Source organism: Ornithodoros turicata, chromosome 6 (genome assembly GCF_037126465.1).
Source record: "Ornithodoros turicata isolate Travis chromosome 6, ASM3712646v1, whole genome shotgun sequence".
Lineage (NCBI taxonomy): Eukaryota > Metazoa > Arthropoda > Arachnida > Ixodida > Argasidae > Ornithodoros > Ornithodoros turicata.
In genome coordinates this window covers 48,160,964-48,188,913 of record NC_088206.1, presented here as the reverse complement: position 1 = coordinate 48,188,913, position 27,950 = coordinate 48,160,964, and the positions used below count along the sequence as shown (strand labels likewise).

The 27,950-nt window shown below is 45.4% G+C and overlaps 1 protein-coding gene across 1 annotated transcript in view; it reads left to right on the top strand.

Moving 5' to 3' along the window:
- Positions 1–536: 536 nt before the first annotated feature.
- LOC135397999 (clotting factor G beta subunit-like) overlaps positions 537–27,950 on the top strand; it is a 39,794-nt gene continuing 12,380 nt past the window's right edge. Inside the window, exons 1-3 of the mRNA XM_064629457.1 lie at positions 537–635; positions 1,348–1,584; positions 22,447–22,535. Of these exons, the coding sequence (XP_064485527.1) occupies positions 587–635; positions 1,348–1,584; positions 22,447–22,535 (375 nt within the window). The 5' untranslated portion in view covers positions 537–586. The remainder of the gene's footprint in view (positions 636–1,347; positions 1,585–22,446; positions 22,536–27,950) is intronic.

The window sequence follows — 27,950 nt, the reverse complement described above, 5'->3', positions numbered from 1 at the left end:
CTCGTTGCTGCTCGGCCTCACAAGATCCGGAAGTGACAACAGCGATTTGTTGGAGTTCAGGTTGAATCCGAGCTTTCGTGATAGAGCGCGTGATGGTGGAGCGAGCTGATCTGAAACAACCATGCGAATCCAGCATGCGAATGCAAACCGAATCGACCAGTGAAACACGGTTTCTCCGCTGCGGAGCCAAAGGTGCCGCTCCAGATCGACAGTCGAATTCGCCATAAGATCGAAAAGCCTATAGTCATGTTGTCAACGGGCATTTCCTGTGTTATCCCGAGCGGGTTGAGGTACAGCATCATGCTCTCGTAACAATCATCCCGATCATCTATCGTGCTCATGTAAAGGCTGTACACGATTACAGTGGAACCTGCCTCTTTTTCGCAAGTCGATCGTCTGTATATCATCAGGAGTACTCCCAACAATGGCACTTGAAATGGTCATCATCTGACAACATTTTGCGAGCGCTTGTTATGAGAGAGGCTGTCTGAGCGTCGTCAACGGAAGGAAGAACCTGTACTGCCGCAGGATGTCGCCGCCGTAGAAATCCGGTTCTTTTCATGCAGCAGCATTGCAACACATCCAAATGAATCCATTCGTTTTATGTTTGCTCGCTACTCTCTGCTGTGGACAAGGTGAGTTAGTACGGCCCTTATCATCATACTATGGAAATGTGTGTTCGCTGCAGGTGTGGAAGTAGACGTCACACGTACGTTCACTGTCTTACTGACGGTCGTGCGTTTTATACGTTTTCACATCGTTCTCATTCTGTTCAAGTTGAATAGCGTTTTTAAACGACGATGTCAACGCGACTGTGGAACCGAAGACGCAGTCGCAGTTTGCATGATTGTTTCTTCCGTTTTAGTATTCTGACCCCATTGCTTAGCGTTCCCAATAGTGTGCCCGATCTTCAACCTGTCGTTATCCCATAACGCGCGTTAAATGCATCACTTCGGCCCGTGATTCGCCACGAGCACTTGCGCGGCCAACCAAAGCGGCTTTGGAGCGCGCGAACTTTAAATATCACGATAAGGATCGCTATGTGAAAGTTCCAAGATCAGGGCACTCTGGGGTATAGCGAGCCACAAAATCAGTGGCAAATTTCTTTTAATCATCAACAGTGCGTGTATCTGTCGTTGTTATCCCGATTGCAGCGCCACTCAAAGGTGAAGAGAAAAACGTACTTATTCCAGCGCATTAGAAGGCTAATGTAAAAAGAACGCACTTCATTCTTGAGAGTCCGTTACGTCCAGCAGACGTGATTCTTCACCCAGGGTTAAGAGAAATGAGTGGTCAGGTTGATTATTTTGAGAAGAAGAGCCGAATACGATGTGTCGTTCTTGATAGATTTCAGTCCCAGCTCGCCATGCACCGTGAGAGGAGGCGGAACAGGAGAATGTATTCCGTTGTCGGAGTGCCCTCCACTTGCCCTGCAGATCAAGCGAACTCTCCGTCGTCCGAGACCCTGTGGGTTCCGTGAGTCTGTTCCTCTCGTTTGTTGTAGCACGAAAGACATCGAAAGACACCGACCTACAACGCCTCCCCCGCTCGTCGTAGAAGAGGCGACGACCCAAAATGAACCCGGTAAGCACTGGTTTGCCATTACCTAAACATTCGTTATTCATTGCATTGGTCATACTCACATTGAAATTTCTTAAAAACGACCGAATTAACTACCGTATTTTCCGGCGTACAACGCGCGCGTTATACAGTAAAAAAGTGCTCTGAAGAGCTCCTGCGCGTTATACACGGAAATATTTTCCTGCAGAGTTCTTTCTCAGGTCGGTGACGTACAAATTCTAGCCTCTTCCCGGGTGTGCTGTGACTTTCTCTTAGGGTCAGTTGACAAAACCGGCAAAAGGGCACCGGACTTTACAAAAAGTTAATGATGCTGCTTAATGTCAATAATCCTGAATTCATTTCAGAAGGCTGGCGTGATTGGGAGGGGACGCGAAACCGAAAGCGGAGAGGCGACTGAAGTATACGACACCGACTCTGTTGCATCAGAGTTTAACGGCTTTGACTAAATGTGCTTCAAATAATGCATATTCATATATGATAATATTATATTATATATATGATACACTGCCTCGGTTTATTGTGTACACTGGTGGCAGCACAGGGGCTTGCAGCAACATTGATTGATTGATTTTAAAAGAAAAAAATGGAGATGGTAGTCTTGCAGCAACCTTGCGGTGCGCGTTATGCACTGCTGCGCGTTATACATGGAACGTTTTTCAAATTCGACCCGTTTTTAGGGGTGCGCGTTATACACCGAAAAATACGGTAGTTCAAATGCTAGGCATGAGAGTGTCCGTGGCACAAAGCAGCCGAGGACGCACTGAAGTGCTTTCTGCGTACATGCATGAATACATTCTACTACATAGTACGCGTATAGCAACACCACTGTCTGGCTGTGGATTCTGGGACCTATTTTGTATTTACAGCCTTGACATTCTAGCGAAGCTAATGCGAGTCATTTTCGCGAGCGTAAAAACAACAAAAAGAAAACACATTTTCCGCCGATGAGTTCCGGTTCAGCGCTCGACGCAACCTGGTTTCCTCTGTTGAGCGCTAAATCAGTTGATCGCGTACCCTGCGGACGGTCGGTCCCAAAATTGATGCGAGACTCAAAACGACCAATATGGCCGAGATAAAGCGTTTTCAGGCGTGCTCATAAAATTGCGTGCACACATCAGGTAATGAGTGGAAATTAGATAATAGAGAGTTTTAGTACATCGTACACTATCGCCTTTGCGTACGTAAGGGATAGCGTTGGTGGCCTCGCGCACGCGCAAAACATAAAGAGAGCCTCGCGCAATGCGCAGTACCACGCCGCTATCCCTTACGTACGCAAAGGCGATGGCGTACGATGCACTAAAACTCACTAATTAGGGCATTGTTTAGTTTGGCGATGATTGGGCTACCACCAATGACAACCGATTTGAAGCGCAATCATGGTAGCTGCGCAATATATGCAACTAACTGATATTTACTGTGCGAAATTATTAGTGATCGTTATTAAGTGTCGTTCACTATACTGTTACCTTTTTTTATGATGAACAACGGACCTTCCATTAAGTATCTCTACACCGAGAGACGTAACCGGACGTATACAACCGGAGAACATTCGGTCGTGTACCTATCAGTCAATGAACTGAATGCCTAATAGAATAGTTAAAGAATAGCTTTCGACACTTCTTCTGCAGTATGCTCGAGGCCTTCTTCTTCATATATAGAAAGCAATGGAAAATAGACGGCGTACGGCCAGTGTTGTACATAGCGGCGCTGGTAGCGCCGCTACCGTATTTGCTACTTTTTTTAGTAGCGAAGCAGCGATCCGCTACATTTTAAATTCGCAACGGAAGGAAGTACTTCTACTACAATTATGGGTCGCGGCGGACCCTTTCTCCGCTACCGGTACCGATATACTTTTCATAATATGGAAGACGTGGAACACAGAGACCAAAAGCGACATAATGTCGAAGCAGAATTTTTTTCTTGCTATTCCTATTAATTACTTGTTAATCAGGCATGATGTTACGATCTTCCTCAATTTCACTAACTCTCATAAGCTAGGTGCAATCGAATATTTAGGAATGTTTGTTTGTAAGAAAAAAGAGAGAGGAGAAACTGAACTCGTCTCCCGACGTGTTCTGCTACTCGTAACATAAATACATACATACATACATACATACATAAATCCCCCCCCCCCGAAAAAAAAAAGGAACCCTATTACTTCACTACTTCTCAAGTGCTCTGCTCGGAAGTTCACTAGTCACAAGTTCGATATTCACTGTTCACATGTTCATTATTATAAATTAACTATTCACGCTCGTCCCAAGATTATGCGCAGAGAATCCTAAAAGGTTGTGTCCATCCCACAGCTCTGAACAAATTTCACAAGTGCCGCCAAGGCAGCATCCCTCGTGTTTGGTGCCAAAGTCCCAACACCTTCACTATATCGAAGACCCTGCTCTCCAGTACTGCATTGTGTACTGTATTTAAGGACGTAATTTGTGTTATTCTGTGCATTTTTAAACTTTTTTAGCTCACAAGCACAAACAGGTATGTATAACATATTGCGTAATGAGGGCTATGAAGCTAGTTTCCATCATACAGATAGTTGCGAAACTAGTGCGAGCGTGTTGACAGCACATTTAAAACTGTGTTTTGCAATTTTATTGTTCGGAGCAGATAAACAAAACATGGTGTCTTTTGGAACAGGAATACGAAAATATATGGGAAACGCAACGATTGCCTTAGCTTACACAGGTTGCCGAACGCGATCTAGTTATTTTCTCACATGGGGATACGTTACACTGTAGGTTTGTGAGCCATAAAAGCGAAGAAATAATAATATTATTCGGGAGCCAGTTTCTCTTTGCACACTTGCTTGGTGGCGGTTAAAGCAATTGATTGTTTACACCGTCTGACATGTTTAGCGAAAAGTTACACCATATTTTGTTTTTCTTTCTGTAAATGTTTCATTTTGGAGTAATCTCACACGAGCAGACTCTTCCTGAGGAACTCATAGTCCCGGAAAAAGCGTACGAAACGTAGTTTTTGTAAGAGAAGCCGTCGTGCGGCTGGAAGAATGGAAGCAGCGGGTAGGCAACAACAGTAAGTCCTCTGTGAGACCTAAGGTTTGGTGCAGTATGCCAACAGCACTCAGAAGGTACTTCTTAGAGGCGTTCACCCTGGCGAAAGCATAAGCAAACATCATGCCATTCGTTTTTGATCTTTCTACCACCTGGTAGTACTTATTTGATAACTCGATAAGTGGCCGCTTATGAAGGCTGTTGCGCCACTTGACCACAGGGGAAACTGGTGAATCAGTCAACAGTAAGCAGACGGAAAAGTTTGGGGTTGGGATTCACGGATATCTAGCACAAAATACTGTTATTGTAGAGGGTCATTCCAGCTCAAACGTCCCAATCGCGTGGCTCGACCATCACCGATTTTCGTGAAAAAAATATATGTCCTTCTCACTGACGTACATACGTTCTGTGTGAAATATTTCTTTCGGGATCCGCACGGAATCGCCGCTAGGGGGCTTCGAACTTCCGCTCCGAACAACAACAACAACAAATAAGTTAATGATAATGAATGGGGAAATTCGCCACTTAAGGTGCGGCCCACTACCCCAAGGCACAATGGGGCAGGATGTGAACCCAAAGCCGTAACGCGTTTGAACAGGCACAGAGGGTGAACGGCATTACGTATCTGAAAAATTCAAACGGGACGCGTTTCCGAAAAGTTCAAACTAGTTATAATATGATTTGCAGTCGCCGCGGGTGGAGAAATAGTGAGGTACGCTTCCGCGAAAGAGGCGTAAAATCGAACAAATTGAACATTTTTTTAAGAAGACATCATGAGCAGAAATTGCTAAGTTATATTTTTTATTTGTAGAGGCCTACCAGTGCATTCCACCGAAAAAGTTCGACGCCAGAAAATTAAACTGTTAGGCTATAAAAAAATGCGAAAGTCGGTACTTTTAGGAAAAAATGAAAACTTCGCCGAAGAAAAAGTGCAATTGGCGGATGCGCTAAAGGAACGAAATTTCCGCACAAATGTAGCACAGTTTCCCAGTTATAAGTACAAAAAAAATTTCCAGGGTGTTTTTTGTTATACGACCGCGACGAATTTTTAAGTTCACCCTGGTGCGCCTCTCGCGACGCGCAGCACGTACGGGATGGAATTCCTTGCGGCGCCGTCCTCATTCCGCACAAAAGTCAGCGCAGAAACACTGGCCTTGACAAATTTCAAGCCGTTACTCAACTCTGATGCACAATTAAGCATTTATGACACTGACGATGGTCCTCGCCAGGAAATAATAATAAAGCAAGCAAGGTTTCCCCAACACCCATTTGCGGCCCTCATAAAAGGGGCTTTTGCGGCTAACCCGGCCGTTCCAAAGCTGCGGAGCGCTTTCTCTGTCAACCCTCTCGTACGAAACTGAGCATGTTGCCGATTTCCGTTTCTTTTTGTTTATATATTTATTTCATGTTGCGCCATTGACATCTTCTTTTTAACTAGTGTCTCGCCCAGGGTAACATCTCATTACGGCCGAAGTCTCAATACGGCCGATGGTAGTCTAATTTCGGCCGAAGATGTTTCATTACGGCCAAAAAGAAAGGGGAGCATCCATCATATTAGCAATCGGTGTATTTTATGCTTCCCCAAGTGTGTCCGAGGCGGTGTGCCTCAACGGCTTGTGTCACACACAATGGTTCATGCACACAATACTGCGACACAGTTGCATGCGTCCCTCGTGAAAAATTTTTTTCCCGAGGTCCCGAAAAGTTTTTATTCCCATATGTATCTGTTACGCCATTTTTTCATAGTATTCGAGCAACATTCTACTCATTGGTTCTGCGAGCAAACTGTCTGTGTGTGTTCTGAAAAGGTTATTCCACAAGGGCATGTACCAGGAGCCACATGACCTATGACCATGATCTTTTGCCCCCCTAGCTGCCTTCTACAATGTACGTCCACCTGAAATTTAAAAAAAAGTACATAAGGTGCTGAACAAAACGACATATGCTCTTGTTTGATGCTGATCATAAGACATATGTTGTCAACCAGACTTTTTTTTTCATATATTCAAAACATAATCAAGAAACTACAGTAAACAATGACAATTATGTCATCATGATGCAGTTGCATAGTCAGAAAAATATTTCAGAAGATGTTTTATGAGGCTTTACATGGGGTGGAAGAGCCCCCCTCGTTCATCTTTGAGGGGCACTACATTAGTGCTTATGCCACTGCACTGATGTCACAATGTTGTAAGCGTGTGTCACCCTGGGCATTCGGAATTACTCTAAGCTAGAATATGTAAATTCAGAATCAATATATCAGAAGGGTAAGCAGCAAATGTTACCTGCAGGCTGCAGGCTTCACGCTGAAACGCTTGTGCGCAAAACACTTCCGCCGTTGTGGGCGACGTCCTTAGTTTAATCATACACGCAGGACAATTGCGGGCACACGGAGCAGTGGTAGCAACCTGAAAACGGTACATTTCCTCGTTATATATGAGCAATCAAAAATATACCTTCCCACATGTTTGGTTTTGTCGTTTGTAGAAAGCGCTAGTAGGGGAACAGCTCTTGGTTGGTCACATGCAAGCTACAACACACGAGGAGCCGATATTTCGATAACGCGATCAAAAATAAAAGGTCTAGAACCATGCACACTTCCCCATGCAAATATTTCCACAGCATCACGAGACACCGTACCCATGTATCCACGTAAATCAGGTGCAGGAATGAAAAAGATGCCAACATACCTGTTATTCAGTGTCCCATAAGTTTGATTCGATTTTCTGGCAGCTACCATGAAGAGCAATGCACGATTCACAAGTTTCGTTTCGCCATTCTCATTGCTGTACATTTCGAAAGCATCACGCAATCCCACGTGACCTCCTTTGGATCAGTGAAAATTACTCGCGTCATGAACATATATGTTCATCTCAGCGCAAATCACGTTTTGCGTGCTACAGAAGGAGGGGGGATCAATACTCTTCCTTTCGTGTTTTGATATCTTGTTGTTTTGCTACTCTCACTTCGGATTCGGATGGTGTCTAGCAACGTTGGGTATCTCGTTTCTTGTGTGAGCGAGTAGTTGCAGTTAACGACGTGTTCACATATCAATTTGTAGTGCTGTAATGTGCAAATTAGCGGACTTTATAGCGGCTCTCTATTTTCCGTCGTTGTCTTTCGAGCAGCGCCTGTTGTTCCGGCGAAAACCGAGTTGAATGAATTGCCACAGTCCCAACGTATATCGCGCAGTGTTGACCAAGACCAAGTCAAGCAGGAATTCTGGTGAGTTATGCTTTCGTAGACTGTCTGGCTTAGTAGTGTGCTGTCCACACATACAGGGTTATTCTAGCAAACGTTACACATTTCGATCGCATTGTAAAAATATAAGAGTAGGTTTGGCCCATCCCAAACTTTGCGGACTGATAGCCATTTATCTGAAGTTTCATTCGAATTTTTTGTAAGCGCTATGGTCATGCAGAAAGAAAATTAAAAATAACGCAAAATCTCGCCCCATGCATTTTCAATGGCCTATCCTACACAAACACCGCCATTTTTTTCTTGTGTCTGCTTCACATTCACATCACTTAACACAGGTAGCGCTGCCTACAATGATGTGACATGCCGATTCTGATGTTATGCACCAATCCTCATGTTCCAGTCTTGTTCTGTATGCTGGTGCCACCTGTGTGGTGAAATGAAAATGAAGTGCACACAGCAGAAAATGGCGGCTTTTGAGTGAGATAGGCCATAGAAAATGCATAGAGTGAAATTTTGCTTGATTTTTAATTTTTCTTCTACAGGACCATCATGCTCACAAAAATTTCCAACAAGACTTCAGACAAATGGCTACCAGTCTGCAAAGTTTGGTGTTGGATAAAACCAGTCGTCTATTTTTACGATGTTATCAAAATGTGTAACGTTTGCTAGACTAGCCCTATAGTTGCATTCTCATACGAGTAATTTAAATGAATCAAAACAGCCGAAGTGCCTGTAATAGATGTAACTCGGTATCTGTTCGTAGGTTTGCGCCGTTTCTAGTTGGTTGCGCGTTTAGGAACAATAAATTTATTCGAAGACGATAAGATACCGATAATGCATCACCGTACAGCAGCATTTACTCGTATCATTGTGAGCGATATTTAATTTGTTAAAATTTGTCGTCGTATTTGTTCAAAAATAAAAGTGCAAATCGGCGTACTTGAATTGATCTCCTTGAACTGCTTACGTCGAACGTTTGCAAATGTTGTACTTATGTGCCTTCGCGCACCATACTAGGCACAAAAGCATATCTGATTAGAATAAATACTTCAAGAGGAAGTCATTCAAATACATTGTTATTTATAGCTGGTTTTCCATTCCAGGAATGGTATGTGGCTGCACGGAGGATTCCGAAAAAGAAAAACAACAACATGGCTAATAGGATGTTGCTGCCCAGGGAGTCCTGGCCGAAGAGGTGAGCTGTTAAGATCATCATAAGGTTCTGTTGTGAAGTGAGGAATTTTGTAGTAGTGCACGAATGTTAATTTGTGCACTACTTAAAAAAAAAAACAGAAATGGAAAGTTATGCATGCGTCATTTCATGAATTGTATTGAATCACTATTTGATATTCACATGTTTCCGCTAAGGGAATGAACTGATGAACCTAAATTCATCTCATGGTCATGCTCTGTGTTTACCAGGAGATCACATTTTTTAGGCTTGTCATTCTTTTGTCTAGATGAAGATTTATGTTAGCCTTGCGTGAAATAACAGACACATATATCAACACGTGTGCAGCTTGTGCACATTAAAACCAGCCATGTAGAGTCAAATGCTTGTTTTTTTTTTTTTTTTTTTTTAATATTCTAGCTTATTCATGGTTGCTCTTCGCTTCTTGCAGGTTTACTCATTCCAGAAGCAAGAATTGTACCATTGTAAGGCGAATGGAATTAAACTGACATCGACTGAGATAGGTGTTCCTTCTTGGCCAGTGATTGTAGGATGACTCCAAAAACGTCACAACAAAGCCAATATTCATCTAGCTCTCCACAAGTAGCTAACTCCACATAGTAGCCTGCTTCACAACAACATCAACACTACCTTGTGAGAGTACACATTACACAATATGTTGCATTATGCTGTGGTATGATAACATACGTACCATTTGTCTCGCAATATGTGTATATAAATATGATAAGGGCCCTAAGGGCACGCTGCATGGCTTATACCCTGCTGAATATATATCCATACCTGGCTGCGACATTGCATATCAATGCAGGTTACAATACACATTTTGACATTTGGCTGTTATGAGACATCTTCGGCCGTAATGAGACTATACCTTCGGCTGTATTGAGACTTTGGCTGTAATGAGACTTTGGCTGTAATGAGACACTTGGGGATTAAAGGATTATCGGCCGTATTGAGACTTTCGGCCGTATTGAGACATCGGCCGTAATGAGACTTCGGACGTAATGAGACTTCGGACGTAATGAGACTTCGGACGTAATGAGATACAATCCTCGCCCAGAACCTCAGGTGAAGCGTTTAAAATGGAAAAACTCATCATCATCAGGGCTGGCCGAAGTCGAAGAACTTTCGATTTGAACATTCGCAGTACACCCCTCATCTTTCAAGTACGAGCACTTCTTGTAGCACGTTGGACAAAAGCGATCACCAGGCACCATGCCCCGCGACGTCAGTCTTCGGGCCAAGGTGACTGAGATGTACTTTGTTCCCTTTACGTTCTTCTGGTGGAAAGAAAAATGGTCAGCACAATTTCTTGATGCCACAGAATGAAGGTACTTGCGAAAATACAGGCCATAATGGTACTTACATGTCCACCTGCTCTAAGCAGAATCACGCTCAGCGTATGTGAATTATGTACTCTTTTCCCTTTCTTTTTCCTAATGATCTGTTATTTGACTTGGGGCTAAGAAAATAAATAAGTAAAAAGAAACGGAAATGGGCAACATGCTCATTTTCATATGTGAGGGTTGACAGAGATAGCGCTCCGCAGCTTTGGAACGGGCGGTTAGCCGTCAAAGTCCCTTTTGTGAGGGCCGCAAATGGGTGTTGGGGAAACCTTGCTTGCTTTATTCCCTGGCCAAAACCATCGTCAGTGTCATAAACGCTTCATCGCGTTTCAGAGTTGAGTAACGGTCTGAAATTTGTCAAGGCCAGTGTTTCTGCGCTGACTTTTGTGCGGAATGTGGAGGGCGCCGCAAGGAAGCCCATCCCGTGCGTCGCATCGCGAGAGGCGCACCAGGGTGAACTTAAAAATTCGTCGCGGTCGTATAACAAGAAACACCGTGGATAATGTTTTTCTACTTATAACTGGGAAACGATGCTACATTTGTGCGGAAATTTCGTTCTTTTAGCTCGTCCGCCAATGGCACTTTTTCTTCGGCGAAGTTTTCAATTTTTCCTAAAACTACCGACTTTCGCATTTTTTTACAGCCTAACAGTTTAATTTTCTGGCTTCAAAATTTTTCGGTGGAATTTACTGGTAGGCCCTTACAAATAAAAAATATAACTTAGCAACTTCTGCTCATGGTGTTTTCTTTAAAAAATGTTGAATTCGTTCGATTTTACGCCTGTTTTGCGGAAGCGTAGCTCGCTATTTCTCCACTCGCGGCGACTTCAAATCTGAATATAACTAGTTTGAACTTTTCGGAAACGCGTCCCGTTTGAATCTTTCAGATATATAAAGCCGTTCACCCTCTGCGCCTGTTCAAACGCATTACGGTTTTGATTTCGGAGCGGAAGTTCGAAGCCCCCTAGCGGCGATTCCGTGCGGATCCCGAAATAAATATTTCACACAAACGTATGTACGTCAGTGAGAAGGACATATATTTTTTTCACGAAAATCGGCGATGGTCGAGCCACGCGATTGGGACGTTTGAGCTGGAATGACCCTAGAAGAACCGTCTTGTGTTCGAAACATTCTGACGGTAAAATTATTAAATGCAGATACGCGCTATGTGAATTAAAGTATGTCTTAAATGTGCATCTCTTGAAGGTCAAGATCAATGTGAAACAATATATCTTGGCTGTAACCAGTGGTGTACTTTATGCTGCATGCATGTGGTGCTATGTGAAGGAACGTAAATATTGCTCCGTCTCTAGACACATTCAGCAACGAGATGCCTCCGGTAAGGTGCTGCCTATATAGAGAGGGACACGCTACCGGAAAAGTGGCGGCATAGTATTTGGTATCGGTAGCGGTATCGTGTTACTTTCAAATTTGTAGCGATGCTAGTATTCCGCCGCTACATTTTTGTGGAGTAGCGGGTAGTGATATTCCATTACTTGGTTTTGGTAGCGGGTACAACACTGGATACGGCACACTAACTGGAGAAGAATAGGATCACACGCTCCCCCTCATTCCTTTTATTTTGTGCGGCGATTTCAATGCGCACGGTGCAACCTGGGGCAGTGGCCATTCTGACGTTTGAGGACAACAGCTTGAGAAACTTATTGTTGATGATGTCGAAATGTTAGTCATGAACGATGGCTTAGTGCGCTGGGCGACGAATGTCGACTTCACGAGAAGTGATCATGTGCTCATTACTTTTCTTCCTGTTTGTAACGATATCCGAAGCGTCCGTGTCATAAACTGGAGGCAGTTTGAAGCCACGGTGGAGTCATAAACTGCTAAATATCGCCTCGGTAGAGGGCTTCGCTACGTCTAACGCCTAACACAATCATCCGTCGTCACCTTTGCCGACTACAATGAAGATCATCGAATCATCGAGGTCGTTTTGCCCGTCCTTGTCTCCCCACACTCCGGCAATCCACATCTGGCAGTCTGAGCTTGCCGGTGTTCAGTGATGGGCAAAGTACATCAAAATTATACTTCAAGTAAACTACCAAGTACCTGGCGTGATTAGTACTTCAAGTACAGTACAAAGTACCCAATTCCAAATGTACTTCAAGTAAAGTACAAAGTACTAGGCAGAGTACTTCAAGTATGCATAAAGTGCATTGGGAATTTAATTTGCATCACTTTGCATTTCACCGTTTGGTATCTGTGCTGTTGTGTCTTGCTTTTTTGCAAAACTTTAGCGAGCATTCTTGAGAAATGCTCTAAAGCCATAAAGTCCTAGGGTAAGTGCTAATCCATGAATATGAACTTAATCAGATGACATACTTTGCAGTGACATGTAGAGAGGTAATCAGTCAGCTGTGCTCTAATTATGTATTATACCCTGACTGATCCAAGATCACCCGCCTAGTGTGGTGTTCCGGTACTAATCTTCTGCTACTAATCTACAGGCTAGGAAATTTCGAGGGAAAAAAAGTACAGGCAAACGGATGTTATATATTTCCGGGCATTCTATGCTGCTTTTTGAAGTACAACATGTTTAGAAAAAAAAATGAAGAAAGTAAAAAAAGGATGAAGCACAATGTAAGCCACCAATTTTATACGACTCTGGTCTGCAGCAATGTGATCCATGTGACCAATTAAAAAAACGTAAAATGTCGAAATGAAAGCATGTGTGTCTTTCACTGTGTTCATCGTGTAATGCAATCACACATTGTGATATAAATTGATTATTAATTGTCAACGAAGGAAACAATATAAAAAAGCATAGAACCCTGCATTGGGAGAACTGAAATGACAATTGACCAAGTCATTGTGCTGCCGGTTGCAGTGTCATAATGTGTGCGTGTCTTTGCATTCCATTCGTTTTACATAATCATAGAACCGCTGATACTTTTTCAACATTTCAAGCCTCTCAACAGTAAATTTGCTTCAACAAAGATGCTCTTTAACGGCACAGAAATCCTTTTTCGTAAAATGTCAAACTGGGACTCTTGGTACTGCATCCCACTGAAAGCGCTAAAATGACAACAAGAAAACGAAAACACGCAGATAGCGCTATCTGTGTGTTTTTGTTTTCTTGTTGTCATTTTAGCGCTTTTAGTAGGGTGCATTTTTGATACTCTTTTGTGATTTTTTGTCTGGAGTCCAAGTTTGGGTACTTGAGTACTTGATGGGAGAGTACGGTACAAAGTACACGATTTAAAATGTACTTAAAGTAAAGTACAAGTACACGGAAATGTACTTAAAGTACTACTTGAGTACGTGGTACTTCAAGTACTGCCCATCACTGCCGGTGTTGCAAACGTACCCTTTCAATTCTCTAGCACTACTTGCTGAAATAGAGGAGTCATGCCTGACAGACGGATTCTGCAAAGTGATTTTGAAGCCACCAGTAGGCTCATCATTTCATGAGCACAATATGTCTCTCGAAGCAGTTAAGCGAAGTACAGACAGTACAGCCATGGCTCAGGGCTCTCCTATGATGGATTTCAGAACCTTAGAGTTACAAGCAGCAATCCATGCTTGTCGGCAAAGTAAGCTCCTGCTTCTAATGGGATATTGAAAAGGCAATTGCCTACTTCTTTCCGCATTGCACATGGTCTTACATCTTATTAGCGAGACTTGGAGATCGGGCAGAGTTCCAGACCGCTGGAAGGTATCTCAAGTAATGCAGGTGCTCAAACCTGACAAGCCATCCAGGGCCCTAGACTCGTCAACCTAACAAGCTGCCTGTGCAACCTCGCAGAGCACCTGGTCCTGACCAGGGTGACTGGTATCTCGAATCGCATTGTGTTCTCCCTCAAACAATGCCTGGTTTCAGAAGGTCCCGGTGCACGGTGGACTGTGGCATACTTGCGAGTGTGCACATGGTCATATCACAGAAGCGGTTTTCTTGGATATCAATAGGGCTTAGGACCCTGCAAGCCACGCTCGCGTCTTACATGCCTGCATACGTTAGGGAATCTATAGAAATTGTGACAAACTTCCTATCACAATGCGGCGTGGATATATCCTAATAGAAAACTGTCATTCTGCCGTCTACACGAAAGAGACTCCCGAAATTACAGCTGACTATTAGAGGGTGCAGAATGCGAAGAGTGACGTCACAACCCGTTCCTACTAGGTGTCATGCTTGACTGGTTCCTCTCCTGGTTGGCAGAAGTCTCTAGCCTCCGATGGGGATCCTCTTGCACATCGATACTTGGCCTCCATTCTTTCCTGATTCGCCACATGCTAGTGTACCACCTGACCGTAGTTCATGGCATATCGCGCGCATCCGCTTCCATTCCCGGCTTCGAAAGGATGATAGTATCCGGCCCACTCGAAGTCAAAGCGGCGGAGGAGCACCTCATTAGTGACACGTACTCTCTCTTCGTTGCCCACCACACCAAAAGTACCACCTGTGCCTATAACGTTCCAACCCTCAACATAAAGAATTTCCTATACATTGATTTTGTTCTTACCTCCTCGCTAGGAACATTTCTGCAGTACCCAATGTCCTTAACGACTTCAAAGTTCAAAGCTCCTTGTAATATACATGCACACGCTGCCATCCAAATCAGGGCTACCAACCAGGCAGTCATCCTCACAGACTCCAGTTCACAAAGTTATGAATCCTGTGATCCTAGCACGCTACGTCAGAAGGTTGTGTCCTTATAGGCATCATCATGTGACACTGCAATCTCACTGCGGTGGACTCTCCATGCAGTGGACTCACATATTGAGATCTGCTGCGACGAACATGCTGTGCGTCTGGCGTCTAAAGCCCTCGTTTGCTGCAGCTGGTATCTGCCAACACCCGATGACAGCGACAGGCGCATATACTCGTCACAGTATACTACTGCTCCAGAACTACTCCAAGCAGAGCACACTCGAGATATTGTGGTAAATCGTCGGTCGGATCTATCAATGATAAAAATCACACGTCAAATCGCTCCAAACAACGCAATACAGGCACCGGACCGGGTCAAATTATTTCAAGTGAAGCGGAGAAGCTCGAGCAAAAGGTGAGATCATTTTCACTTGACAAAGCTCGAGTCCATTTTACAAGGCATGCAGGTCAGCACTTACTAACTCGATGCTGCTCAAAATTGATTGGCATCCTGGATGACGCGAACTACAGGCACTGTCATCAGCTAATAAACTATCGAGCACATCCTAAAGGACCGCTGGTCGTACGAAGGGCGCGCCAAAACCTTTTTCTGCAGTCTGGAAGGATGATTCCCTGCAGGCCATTCACCTCAGCGGCTCGCTCTCCGTGAGACGCCCAGAATTTACGGGTTTTCTTTGTGTAATGAGTAGCCTTGAAGGCTTCCTACACTCAGGTCCAACTCGGTTTTTACTTCGGATGCGGGACAACCACCGATCCCACATATACTTCACACGCTCATCATTTTCTTTTTCCGCTCATAGCCACAGTTGCTTCGCGGCGTAACACGAAAAAAAAAATTCTTCTTCCTCACAGATACTGCCGTGATCCACGGGCAGATTGGGATTGACTGAGATTGGGATTGGATTCCTTGGGTTTTCCCCCTGTTAAAACAAAATGTCGGGACAGTTCCCTGTGTAGTCGGCGCAGGAAGTACAATACACCCCTGCGACATTCGTGACGTTGCCAGCGTAAGCGTTGCCGATTACTGCAACCAGTTCCACCACCACAGTACCGAAAAGGAAGGGACGGCAAAACAAAATGACTACTATTATACTATGATTACTTTATTTAAATGATGATGAGTGGGGAGTTTTATCGCCAGGGGCGATACCCTACCTCATTGATTGCGGTAATGTGGCCAAATGGAACACTGAGTCGCCTCACAGCGAGAACCGGAGTCCAACAATGTCCAGAAACCTCACAAGTAATTTTAGGGCAGAGCGTAGGTGAGCTGGATTCGTCATGGACTAAACAGTTTTGACATAGCGAACTGTGGATACCTGGGAAGAAGCTCAGAGCGGTGAGAGTGATATATAAAAGATAGAATACCAGCGGCTACACACGTACACCACTTCCAGTTATGGGTCGCCCAAAATGATAACAAAGGTGGTATAGGGACGCAGCTGCTCTCACCCATCTTCTGTTTTTAATCACTGCCTCATCTTCAGCTATTATAGGGACGCAGCTGCTCCCACCCTCATGTTCTGTTTTTAATCACTGCCTCATCTTCAGCTATAGTCGTGACGATGCCTATAACTGTGAGGCCAACAACGGCAAGCTGCCTACACCACCACCACCACACCGTACTTCATGGTCTAGTCCATATCTTCGGAGAAAGTCTTGCAAAGTATCAGGGCAGAACGTGTGAAAGTCACCCCTAGGAGTTCCACTCGTAACACTGAATGGCGCAATCATTGCTTCGGAAGTCTCCAGTGGAGGCGCTGCGAGTGACCAAGTCCATTCGGCAACAAATGCGCCTCACTCCGTATTTCTTGAGACACCCGCTGGCGCTGCAATCCGTGGGTGGTACTTCTCCAGCTTTCACAAACCTGTAATGCCTTATAAGCGTCACATACCTGCGCACAGGCTGTAACCACGGGAGCGAGCTCGCTGTGGGCTCTGGAATGTCGAGCAAGAAAATGCTAGGAAATTGTGTTGCCCGGCAGTACTGCGTAGCTTTAATGGATAAGTGCTAAGATAGAATTGCAGTCTTTACATATGTCTCCAGCACAGAGACAGGGTCGACTTATGCGTACGTGATTCCCGAGCTCTGTGTACAATTTGCTGCTTGGCTATATCGCATCGTACATTTTTCACTGCTGCGGTGCTTCATGCTGTACAACTGGCGCTCTCTTTCGTTGAGTCTTCCACTATATAGCGCAGTGTCTTGGATCGTCTGTAGTGATTCAAATAGTGGCTGGCAAACTCTGCAATATGTGCTTGCGTCCGACACTCTTTCTGCGGTTGTGCACAATGTGATCGCAACTTACCACTCATGTGTTTCGGTCGGCCCTGATGTGCTCCCCAACAACACATTGCACTCCTATGGATGTCCGAGGAATATCCGAGAACGGACATTCGGACGTCCCATGTACATCCGTTTGAGGTCCGTTTTATGTGTGAGAGAAAGGCTGAATGAGACAGAAAAACAGCCCCATTGTAGCGCCCAGGGATATCCCGTGCGGCATTAACGGATAAAAATGAGCAGTGGAGGGGACGTGTGTTGGCTTTTTATATTTCTGTCAGTTTTATATTTAATGTTGACATAATTTACACACTTCTATATTTCTTCAGAAAGACTCCAGACTCGTGCATTGGTGACACTGTTTTATTATGCAAAAAGGTGCACTGTGTAGAAACTGGTTGTTTCCTCCAGTTACTCCTTCTCTGTAGCTCCAAGTCTCGTGCCAACAGGTGTGGACAAAGCCGTCGAAACAACATGCGAAAACCACTGGAAGCTTCCTCGCGCACATTTGACAAAGTGTGACGAACTTCTCGTTGCAGCGTTTAGTAAAAACCGGAATTGTACGTGACGCGTTACTAGTAATTGCGTTACTAGTAATCAATTACTTTTTTCAGTAATTTTTTAACGTAAACAATTAATTTCGTGAGCAAGTAATTTTCCAAGTAATCTGATTACAATTTTCAGTAATCAATTACTGAGTAATCGATTACCTTTTTAACCTTCTGTCAACACTGGCAACCCTTTTCAGCAAGCCAATCTGTTCTTCTGTTCCACCACGAGCTCGACTGAAGCAATTACGCAGAGGTCACTGTGACAGCCGTCTCTAGTCCACACGTGTTCCATACACGCCACAGTGACATGATAATCCCTTACAACCGCGACCTACTGCTTACAGCATGTAATTGTGTAAATATGTGATGTGAGTCATAGACTAGCCAGCACGTATTGGTCCACGTATTAGGCACGCGTATACGTACATATGTATGAACCTAAATCGTTCGATAACGGTATTGTGTACATATATATGTAAATATGTATATAAATCTGTAATAAACGCGTGTATGTGTTTTGTATGTTGCTTTCAAATGTATTTGTGAATTTCACTTATCATGTATATTGGTGTCTTATATTAGAATTTGCAATAAGAGCTGCATGGTTGCATTCACTGCAGGCTTGTACGCTTTGGTATGGCCCACAATTTAAAAGTAAGGGGAAAAGTAACGCGTTACATTTTTAATCGGTAAGGTATTACATTTGTCATGCAGTAATTTGTAACGGTAAAGAATTACTTTTCTCGCAGAAGTAAAAGTAACTGTAATCAATTACTTTTTTCGAGTAACGTGTACAACTCTGGTAAAAACGAAGACCTACGATGAGTCATGCGCGTCCACCTCTCTGCATGCGTACCACATTCGCGTCGACGCAGTGTACTACGTAACTCGCATGACCATGACTAAATTTTACGTTCCAGTAGTTGACGTTTCCTTCGTGTCGTGCCTCGTAGTTACGACAAGAGTTTCTGTTACTATCTAGTTCTGAACTCCTCAAACACACGCAGACGCGACAGAACAGCAAGCCAAACCCTCCACACACAGAGCAGACGACAGAGGAGCTGACGCTAACGCATCGAGGCGTTTAGATTCAAATTACGCCGCCAGATATTTCCACCGTCGACGTTCTTTCAAATTAAGCGTCCATCAGTGAAAACGACACTTTGTTTTGAATTGCAAATGACACATTTGAGCTTCATTTATTACTAATTACTACACCTATACCGGCCGCACTTTCCAACTTTTTGTCCCAGACGTGCATGATTGATCCTGTATGGACGTTCCCCTGCGCGCCATATCGCGCACTCGGCAGCGCTTAGCGATTTGGGCGGACTCTGCACTTAGAAGAACGTCCGCCGGATGTACGTTGGGGACTGTGGACATTTGGATCTGTCTTGTACCGTATTTTCACGCGTATTAGCCGCACCGCAGATAAGCCGCAGGACTCGTTTTTAGATGCAGTTTGAAAATGTTTTTGCAGATAAGCCGCACTCGCAGATAAGCCGCGGGTAATACGACGCGACTGCTTTGTGCGCTAAACCAGTGATGCACATACAAAATCAATAGAGACGCTCAACGCTCGTCGACGCCGTATTCCCTGCCAGCTGCCCTGTTCCCGTAGTTTGAAGCCGCTGTCGTAGCTGTGCCTCCGTGTTGGAGCCATGCCTCACCTCTAACTGCCGTGCCCGTGTTCACGAATGCTGCTGCTCTGGTCAAATGAGAACTGACGCTTAGCTGACCATGTTTTATCCCGATGTCAGGTGTATTGAACCCTTCCTGTGGGTCTGCCGACAGAGGAGACCGTAGGGAAGGCCATAAACCCTGTCCACATTCCGGTGTCGGCATGATGTATAACAAAGGAGGTCAGTTCTAGTGTTCTACTAAGATCGGATTGTGCCCTTGTTGCGTGTTTTTCGTGGATTGACGGGTTAGTGGTGTTCCAGGAGACATGAATCACTGTTCCCTCCTTTTGTTAAAGCTGCGTGGGGGAATGTACTCGGAAGGTCAGTCCACTCGAATGTGGCACTCAGTCCTGTTCCGAAAAACATGCGGCACTGTCGGCCCTTTCGTTTAATCCGGGGTATGGGGAAAGTACCAGGGAAAAATAGTCACCAGATAAGCCGCACCCACGGATAAGCCGCAGGGCGTCCACAAAAAAAAAATCGCTCATAAGCCGCGGCTAGTACGCGTGAAAATACGGTACATCCGACGGACGTTTGGTGTTGCTGTTGCTGGGGCTGTTCCAGTGGCTACCCGAACACTCAGGTGTCATGGGTAACGCTGCAGCTGACGCCGAGATCCTGTCAGCCGTGTAAGCTGTAACAGCTTACGGATAAATCGTCGATTTCTTTAAAAAAAAGTTTTATGAATACCAAACTACTGAAGAAAGGAAACTGGTTTTAATTTTAGTCATTCAGTTGAATTTAATTGTTGATGTGTACCCACTGATCCATCTGTTCATCCATTAGACGCTACGGCTTTCGCTTAAAACAGGCCACCGCAAAACTGTTATGCTGAACATTCTTGCGTTCGCACAATGGAGCTGTTCCTCGGGGAATCCTTTCACCCGAGGCTGACTGCCGATTTGGAACAGTTAGCTGTAATACAATTTTGAGCCGTGCTGAGTGTCTCTGCCGTTACGACGCCACAACCCTTTCTGGCAGGCGTAGCAGAATGATACCGTATGATTCCGGAAATACCCTCGTACCCCATGCTAATTTCATCTTTAAAAAAACTTGCAAACACTTCTCCAATAGATAAAATAATGGGGTATAAAATTGGGCTTAGTGTCGATCGTCTTTGTGAAGACGTTAATATACCGTATAACTGTTTCTGCTTGTCTTGTGCCAGCGTAAATTGCGAGGCCGAGTGAACAGTAAAGGCAAACACAACATTTAACCAATGCGCATGCAATGGTCTGAAGGACGGCAGCTGACCAGCACACGCAGAGTTGAGTGAGTTGATAAGAAAAGAAAAAAACGGAGAACTAGGCACTCATTACGAGAGCCGGCTACACTCTAAATCGTTTCACACCTTTAAAGGTGTAAAATAGGTGTATTAACAAAGATCACACCCCTTTCACACCCTACAACTTCGTTTTGGAAGTTCCTGAGGGTGTAACAATGGTGTACTACACCCTCAGGTGAAATATGGTGATAGTGTGTCGCCTGGGTGTAGAAAGGGAGTATGTTTGTTTTTGTTCAAAAGTAAATATATACAACAACAGGGAACAGGAAGTTACAAAAGTGCATGCCCTGGATTTACAACACGTCTACCATCTGGTAATGCATGCAGATTTAGAAGATCTGTTGAGATAGTGCTTAAATTTCTTAAAACACGTTGCTCCTCATTGCAAGACAGAACAAATACATGATAGTGCTCATCATACTCAACTATAGTTAATGTTTGTATGAGAAAAATGGTGTCAGAGTTAATAACATGTATGCCTGCAATCTCAATGAACACGGGTAAGTCCTCCTCGGAAGATTCTTTGGCAAGCCAACAGCAAATGTGTTATCATTATCAACTGCACTTTTCGCATAGACTATAGATTCTGCGTGAATATCACGGTCCTGAATGTAACTCTGAATTTATTCTGGGGCATGTTGAAGTGGTATCTCCTTGGAACCAGCAGTAGATGTGGCATTTCTCATGAAGGGCTGCGACCACACATACATTCGATAGAATTGATGTCTTCTTGCTAATGAAAGGGTTATGTTCTTAATATGTCGATTTTTTTCTAGCAACATCTTTAAAATGCTCGAAACGCGAACGCCTTCGAAACGCGAACAACCATACAGATAGGAAAGGACCAAACATCCTGATGAGTCGCGGATAATGAACAACATAATGCATTTTACAGGGGTTAGATATTTGTGGGTACAACACTGCAAAACTTTGAAGAAATATGCAGCGAATAAATGCAGCGTTCTAAGTAATGAACATGCATATGGTGGAGTGGTGGAGGTGCCTGCTCATTAGAAAGTCTACAGTTACACGAAAAGCTATATACAGCTGCCATGCTTCATTGCCATGCACACCTGCCACGCCATACATGATTGTCTGTATGTCGGCTGTGCATGTTTACACACATATTTAGTCACCTGATGTGCAGACATATATGGACCTCAATGTGATTATACGCAATATGCTGGTAATTGTGAAAACACAGTTACCAGCATATTGCCACAAACCCAACAGTTTTATTCGGTGTTACACCCTTTACACCCCAATTGCCATGAGGGTGTTAAAATACACCTTAAAAGGTGTGCGCCATGAACATTTTGATTTACACCCTTTAAAGTGTAAAACGATTTAGAGTGTACTCCATGTCACTTAGGAAAACACAAATGGCTATCTACAATAAAACCAATGAGGGACAACGACTCTCAGTCAGACTGTCCACACACGCTGTCCACACACACTGTCAGTCACACTGTGTTCACCAACTTGGAGTCTGCGCAAAATCGCACAAACGTCTGCATGGCGTGCACGCAGACTTTTCGTCAGTTGCAGTCTTTCGGTGTCTTGTGGCAATCCTGAAACTTTATTCCATTTCGCTACAGATAATGGGTTGGGTTGGGTGCGTACGTTACATGTGAAAGTTCTTCCGAGAGCCGTTATTTGTCTCTCATTGTGTCTGGAGGTTGTGGACTGGTGGTGCCAGATGATATCACGGTTGAAGAGGACTCTTCCGGAAACAGGAGGCTGTCGAGGTCACCATGGCCATGGATGGTGAGTACAGCTTTGCGTGAGCTCAAAGTCATTAACACGGACGTAGGCAAGATATCCCTGACCATGATTTTGGGGTGAAGACAAGGGGACGACCAAACAAACGTACAACACAGTACAAGACTCAGTGTCAGTCTTGTCATGTGTTGTACGCTTGTTTGTTCGTCCCCTTGTCTTCACCCCAAACTCAGGGATATGTTACCCATGTCAAGTTTACACTAGCTCGCTTGCATAATCCTTTTATGCCCATGAACACTGTTTCTGACGGTAGGTTTTGGAAATAATCTACTCATACAACACCTGTTAGTTCGCACCACGTAATAGAGGAGTCATGGGATGAGCAACAGGCAAATTGGTGGTTACATGAAGCGGGGAACATTTTTGTTTTTGGGCTTGAGGAAAACAAACAAGGGAGAAAGGACGCGACAAAATAAACACGGAAACTCGCATACCAGCAATCGGCTTCTAATTGTCTCTGCCCACTTTGTCGCCTCCTCTATTCCTTATTTATTTTCCCCAAACTCAAGGGAATGTTGCCCGCTTTATAGGAGTCGTAATCTGCGGGTAAATTTCTAAATAAGGTAGAGCGCCTCAAGCACAGGGGGCACGGACAATCAACCACGCTATTCCCATTCTTTCTTACATCTTTCTCACTCACTCTCTCTCTCTCTCTCTCATTCAGACACGAGGCACGAGGTCTGCCTCGGTCAATTCTCGTTGTGTACGTTCTAAGTACTCTTTTGTTAGATATGATTGCAGGACATCTGTATGAAGTGCCGACGCTTGCGAAGTTTATTACTGCTAGTTCGGGTCTTACAAAAACGAGACATCCGTTGTCTCCCTTGTTGCGTCGTGTGTTCGTCCTGTCCCCCTAATTGTGCCCAGACTCAGGCTATTCACATAATGGAGTTTGTCCACTAGCAGGGGTGCTAGACTCATCAACGCTGAACAAAGTCCAATTGCTGACGTCGCGCAAGGAGGACCTTTGAACTTCGCCAATCAATGGTCGCGTTAAGTAGCGGCTCTGCAGATCGCGCTCCGTCCACTCTGTCCCTCTCGCTCCGGAGCCTCTGCTACACGGGTTTTTAAGCCAAGAGAGCGTGACGTGTGCAAAGCGCCTCTAGGCCTCTGGGTGTCACTGAACGTTATTTTCCGGTACAGCCGTCTTCCTATCCGGCTGTCTGCAATCTTAAAAAGATTCATTAAAGTGCAGGTGGGTTCAACCGGAGAGGAGGGTGGACAGCGCGTGAAGCACTCCGACATGTGGATAGGAGCGCGGGAGCGCTACACTCTGCAAAAGGAGATGTCCCGGTTAGTAAAAAGGAGCACGCTCCATGCGCTTTCGAGCCGCTACTTAAAGTAGCACAGAAGTCATTTTTAACACCCTGTTTTCTTCATATAAAACTGTTAAGTAGGCCAGTAAGATGCACCATGCGAAGTAATTCACACCACAGAGTCATAATTATCGCAGAAATTGAATTTAAAGTACTCCGCAAAAAGCGACCTTGCGCAACGGCGGTGGAGAGTAGTACCAGCCTGTGATCTGCCTGGAACATCGCGCTGAGGCTACAAGGACCACGCTCGCTGATTGGTTCAGAGAAATGTTGTCTGCTACTCGGTTGTTCGGGGTTCTCAAAAGGCATTGCTCCTGGCTCGGTCATGATTCGGCCGCTCCTTCTATCCCCAATTCTGCGGGAGAACTGGCAAAACTGGTTTACGGCGGCAAAGGGACAAGGCGCTCACCGGCGAACCAGAACGAGTTCTCCTTGTAACGTCATCGGTGACGTGGCATCATAACTTCTCCTCCTCGTTATACCCGGAGTGGCGTGTTAAGGGTGAACGCCCGGAGCCATGTTTCTGTGAGTTTTTTTTTCTGGGAAACAAATTGCACACATCAAAACCTTTCGCGCTAATCGGTAAAATGACACACACACTTTCATCAGACGTCTTAATCTGAAAATGTTTTGGTGGCCCTCTGTACTCCTTTAAAGGGACGGTCGCATCCGGAAACCCATCTGTGAAACCGATGCCAGTATGTTCGGCACCGGCCGACAATCGACCTGGAAATTTTTTTTTGTCCGAAAAAAATGCTTAGATATTGAATAAACGAATTTTAAATATCGGCGCTGCTTCAGCAGCCGTAGAAGCTCCGATGTTGTGACGTCGCTCCCTAAGCAGAGAGTGAGAGTGCGGCGCTCCGAGGAGGAAAGGCACCGTCCAGACACCCCGTAAAGGGCTAAACGCATGGAGCGTTTTCACGACAAGCGCGTGCTCGGCGTGCGTGTGACCTCGTAAAAACCAATCTTTCAACGCGCACGGACGGCGTACGCCGGAATCTGTCGACTGCAGATATTCGCGCGCGTCTGGGCGCGTTTTCCGAGAAGTAGACAGAACCATAGCCGCCGTGCGGCAGACAAGGTTGCGTATGAGCAGCTCGCATAAAGTTTTGGGACATTATCCATCACACTAAATTTACGTGAACATTCGAATGGTATCTGGAATGAAGGAACGCAGGAACCACAGGTAAGAAGAGCATCGGCTCCTACTAACAGATATTTGTGGTCGACGAATATAGCAACAGTGGCGCGCGTCACTCGCTCCGTACGCGTCCCATGCGTTTCGGGTTGTCGCCTCGCTGGCGTTTCTTCGCCGCGTGTGCAAGGCCATGGCGAACGCGCGACGTTTTGACGCTGAGAAAACGTCCAATACGTTTCGCCCTTTACTCTATCAAACGCGCGCGGCATTCCTTTTCTCAAGGTCGCGCCCTCGTTGGTTCCTGGGAAGTGACGTTTTCTCGTTTTTCCAGAGAGGGAATTCCGGAATACTCTCAACATCTGTAGTCTGCTCTTCTCATGTATTCCGTCAAACAACAGTCAAACTACGCCACTATTTCGCGTGGGGTTTTTCGATACCGTGGTCAGTGGTCCAGGAGGAATAAAATGACACTACAGTTTCGAAATCGACTGGAACGAAAGGACTGGTGCGAATCGACTGGAGATGCGACCGTTCATTTAACGCGGCCAAAGTGTGAGCGACCCACCCAGTGGCACGAGCGTTGTAGAACGAAGAACGTGAAAGTGCGCCGGCAGTATGTTCAGCGTAGAAACGAACGCAATGAGCAATGAAGCGCGACGCACGTTCCACTGAAACGACCAACTCAACCGTTCGGTATTCCATGGAAGTCGTACTTGATAACGTCGATTTTTTAATTGGGCGTTCTCACGAAATTGTTGTAGAACCTTGTCCTTTGTCACATCTGGAACCTCCTCAGGAAGAATGCCTAAATGTTCGGTTTCCCAAAAGGCCTGCAACTGTGCGTCGGTGGGTTCGTTGTAGTTGTCCGTCTGTATTCCTATACGCATAACCTCGACCTGACTTTCCTAAGCGAAGATTGGTGAACCGACACATTGAACTGTCCCATCCAAACAAGTTTTCCGTTGGAACGAGGCGATTTGAAAGTAGAATTGATGCTCGGGTAACGACTTGCCAGTAAGAATTTGAGCCGAGTAGCAGTAAAACTTGAGTTCAGTGAGGTGGGTCCGTCAGCAATATCACGGTATTGAGGCACCTTGGCAATATCAATATGCATATCTCTCATATGGCCAGACATACGGGAGTTCTACGATGGAAGCGTGTCCGAGCATATATTCTCGTATTCGATGGCTTCAATGGTAACAGTGGCCGGTGAAAACTGACTAAGCAGAGATACCTGAACGCATCCATAAGTGGTGCGACGAGATGAGACGTCTCCTAGAGTGCGGATCTGCAAGTTTTCCTGGCGTAAGAGTATACACAAAAGTCTCGCTGACAGATCTTTCTATCGCCGTTTGCAGACGAATTGTGGGACCGCTGGCCATTGTAAGGGCACTCGGAGAAGACGGAGAGGAGCCCGAAGTGTTAATGATATCTTGTGTTGGAGTTATCAAGACGTTATCCATAGTTATCCACGTTATCCAGCGTTGGATTCTCAGTAGGCCTTGGCGAACCTGGACATAGTTGAGTAAGATGGCGTCTATTGCACTGTTCACAACGCAGCCTCCAGCATACCCGGCAATCTCTGGACAGATGCGATTGCTTGCCACAGAGAAATAATCTACCTTTCCACGTCTGCAGAGTTGCATGCCATTTTGTTCTCCCTCAAGCACATTCCATCCGCCGATATCAGCAGCTGGGTGATATACTGTGACTCCAAGGCAGCTCTCCAGTGTATAGCAAATATGGGTATTCGTGGATCACTGGCGCCTGCTGTTGTGGAAATACTAGAGGAACTACGGTAAGCAGTTTTGAGATGAGCGGGCGCTCTGTCTACTTCCAGTGGATTCCTGCATACTGCGGTATCCGTGGCAATGGAGAGGCTGACGGGGCTGCAGCAGCTGCTTACCATTCCCGATCAAGCGTGCGGATTACCCTCCCCACAAGCGACAGGCGAACCTTCCTCAGTGATGCGGTGAGGCCTCGCGCACATGCACAATGGTCCCGTGACGCTCCATCAAGAGTTCTGATGCGTGAAATGGACCCTGACCTTCGCTTCATCATGCCCCCTCGTGTGCCTCGCCATTTTGTTTCGCTGATGCATAGGCTTCGTCTCGGGGTTGCGTTCGCCCCCCACCCCCCACCCCCATTTCAAGCATCTGATCGGCCGCTCCGACTCCATGCTCTGCTCTCGCTGTGTTGTTTAGGCGCATACCAAGCATGTTCGTCTCGACTGCCATCTTTACAACTCCCAAAGAGCAGCCCTGCAGTGTCGCCTGCAATCGATCGCGGCCGCACCATTCACATTGGCAGCCATCCTCGGCCCTGAGGGGCCGGTGTCGCATCTCTTCTGTGCATACGGTAATATTCGAGCTCAAGCTCATGCGGGATCTTGCGCACAATGGATCGGCGAACGGCGACGTCATACTGACTCGTTGGGATTCCTAAACTTTCCAGATTTCGAATCCGAGCAGTGACAGCCCCAAGCAAGTGGCGTAAACCTCTGACATCCTGAAAGCGTGTGACGGTACGTATGAGAGTCTCAAAGCTTTGCTAGTAGCGCAACTGGTATCGGAGGTAGACTTTACTGAAATTGTCAAACACTTTACGGAGCACTTCGACCCGAGACCATGAGAGCTCTTGGGTCGCTTCAAGTTCCATCATAGGAACCAGGCTCCCACGGACACTCTCATGGAGTATGAGACAGCGTTACGAGCTAAAGCCAGAGGCTGCAATTTTTGCATGGTTCCGCTGTCGGCAGACAGCATGGTCGCGGACCGCTTAGCACCAACACAGTCACTTGGAGACACGGCAGGGCAGCATGCCCCTTTTGTATCGACAGTGTTACCACCGGACGTCATGATGCACGATCGCTTTCTTTGTGAGATTGATGACGAGAACCTGCAGCAGCGGCTTCTGGCTGAAAGAGACATTACGTTCCAACGT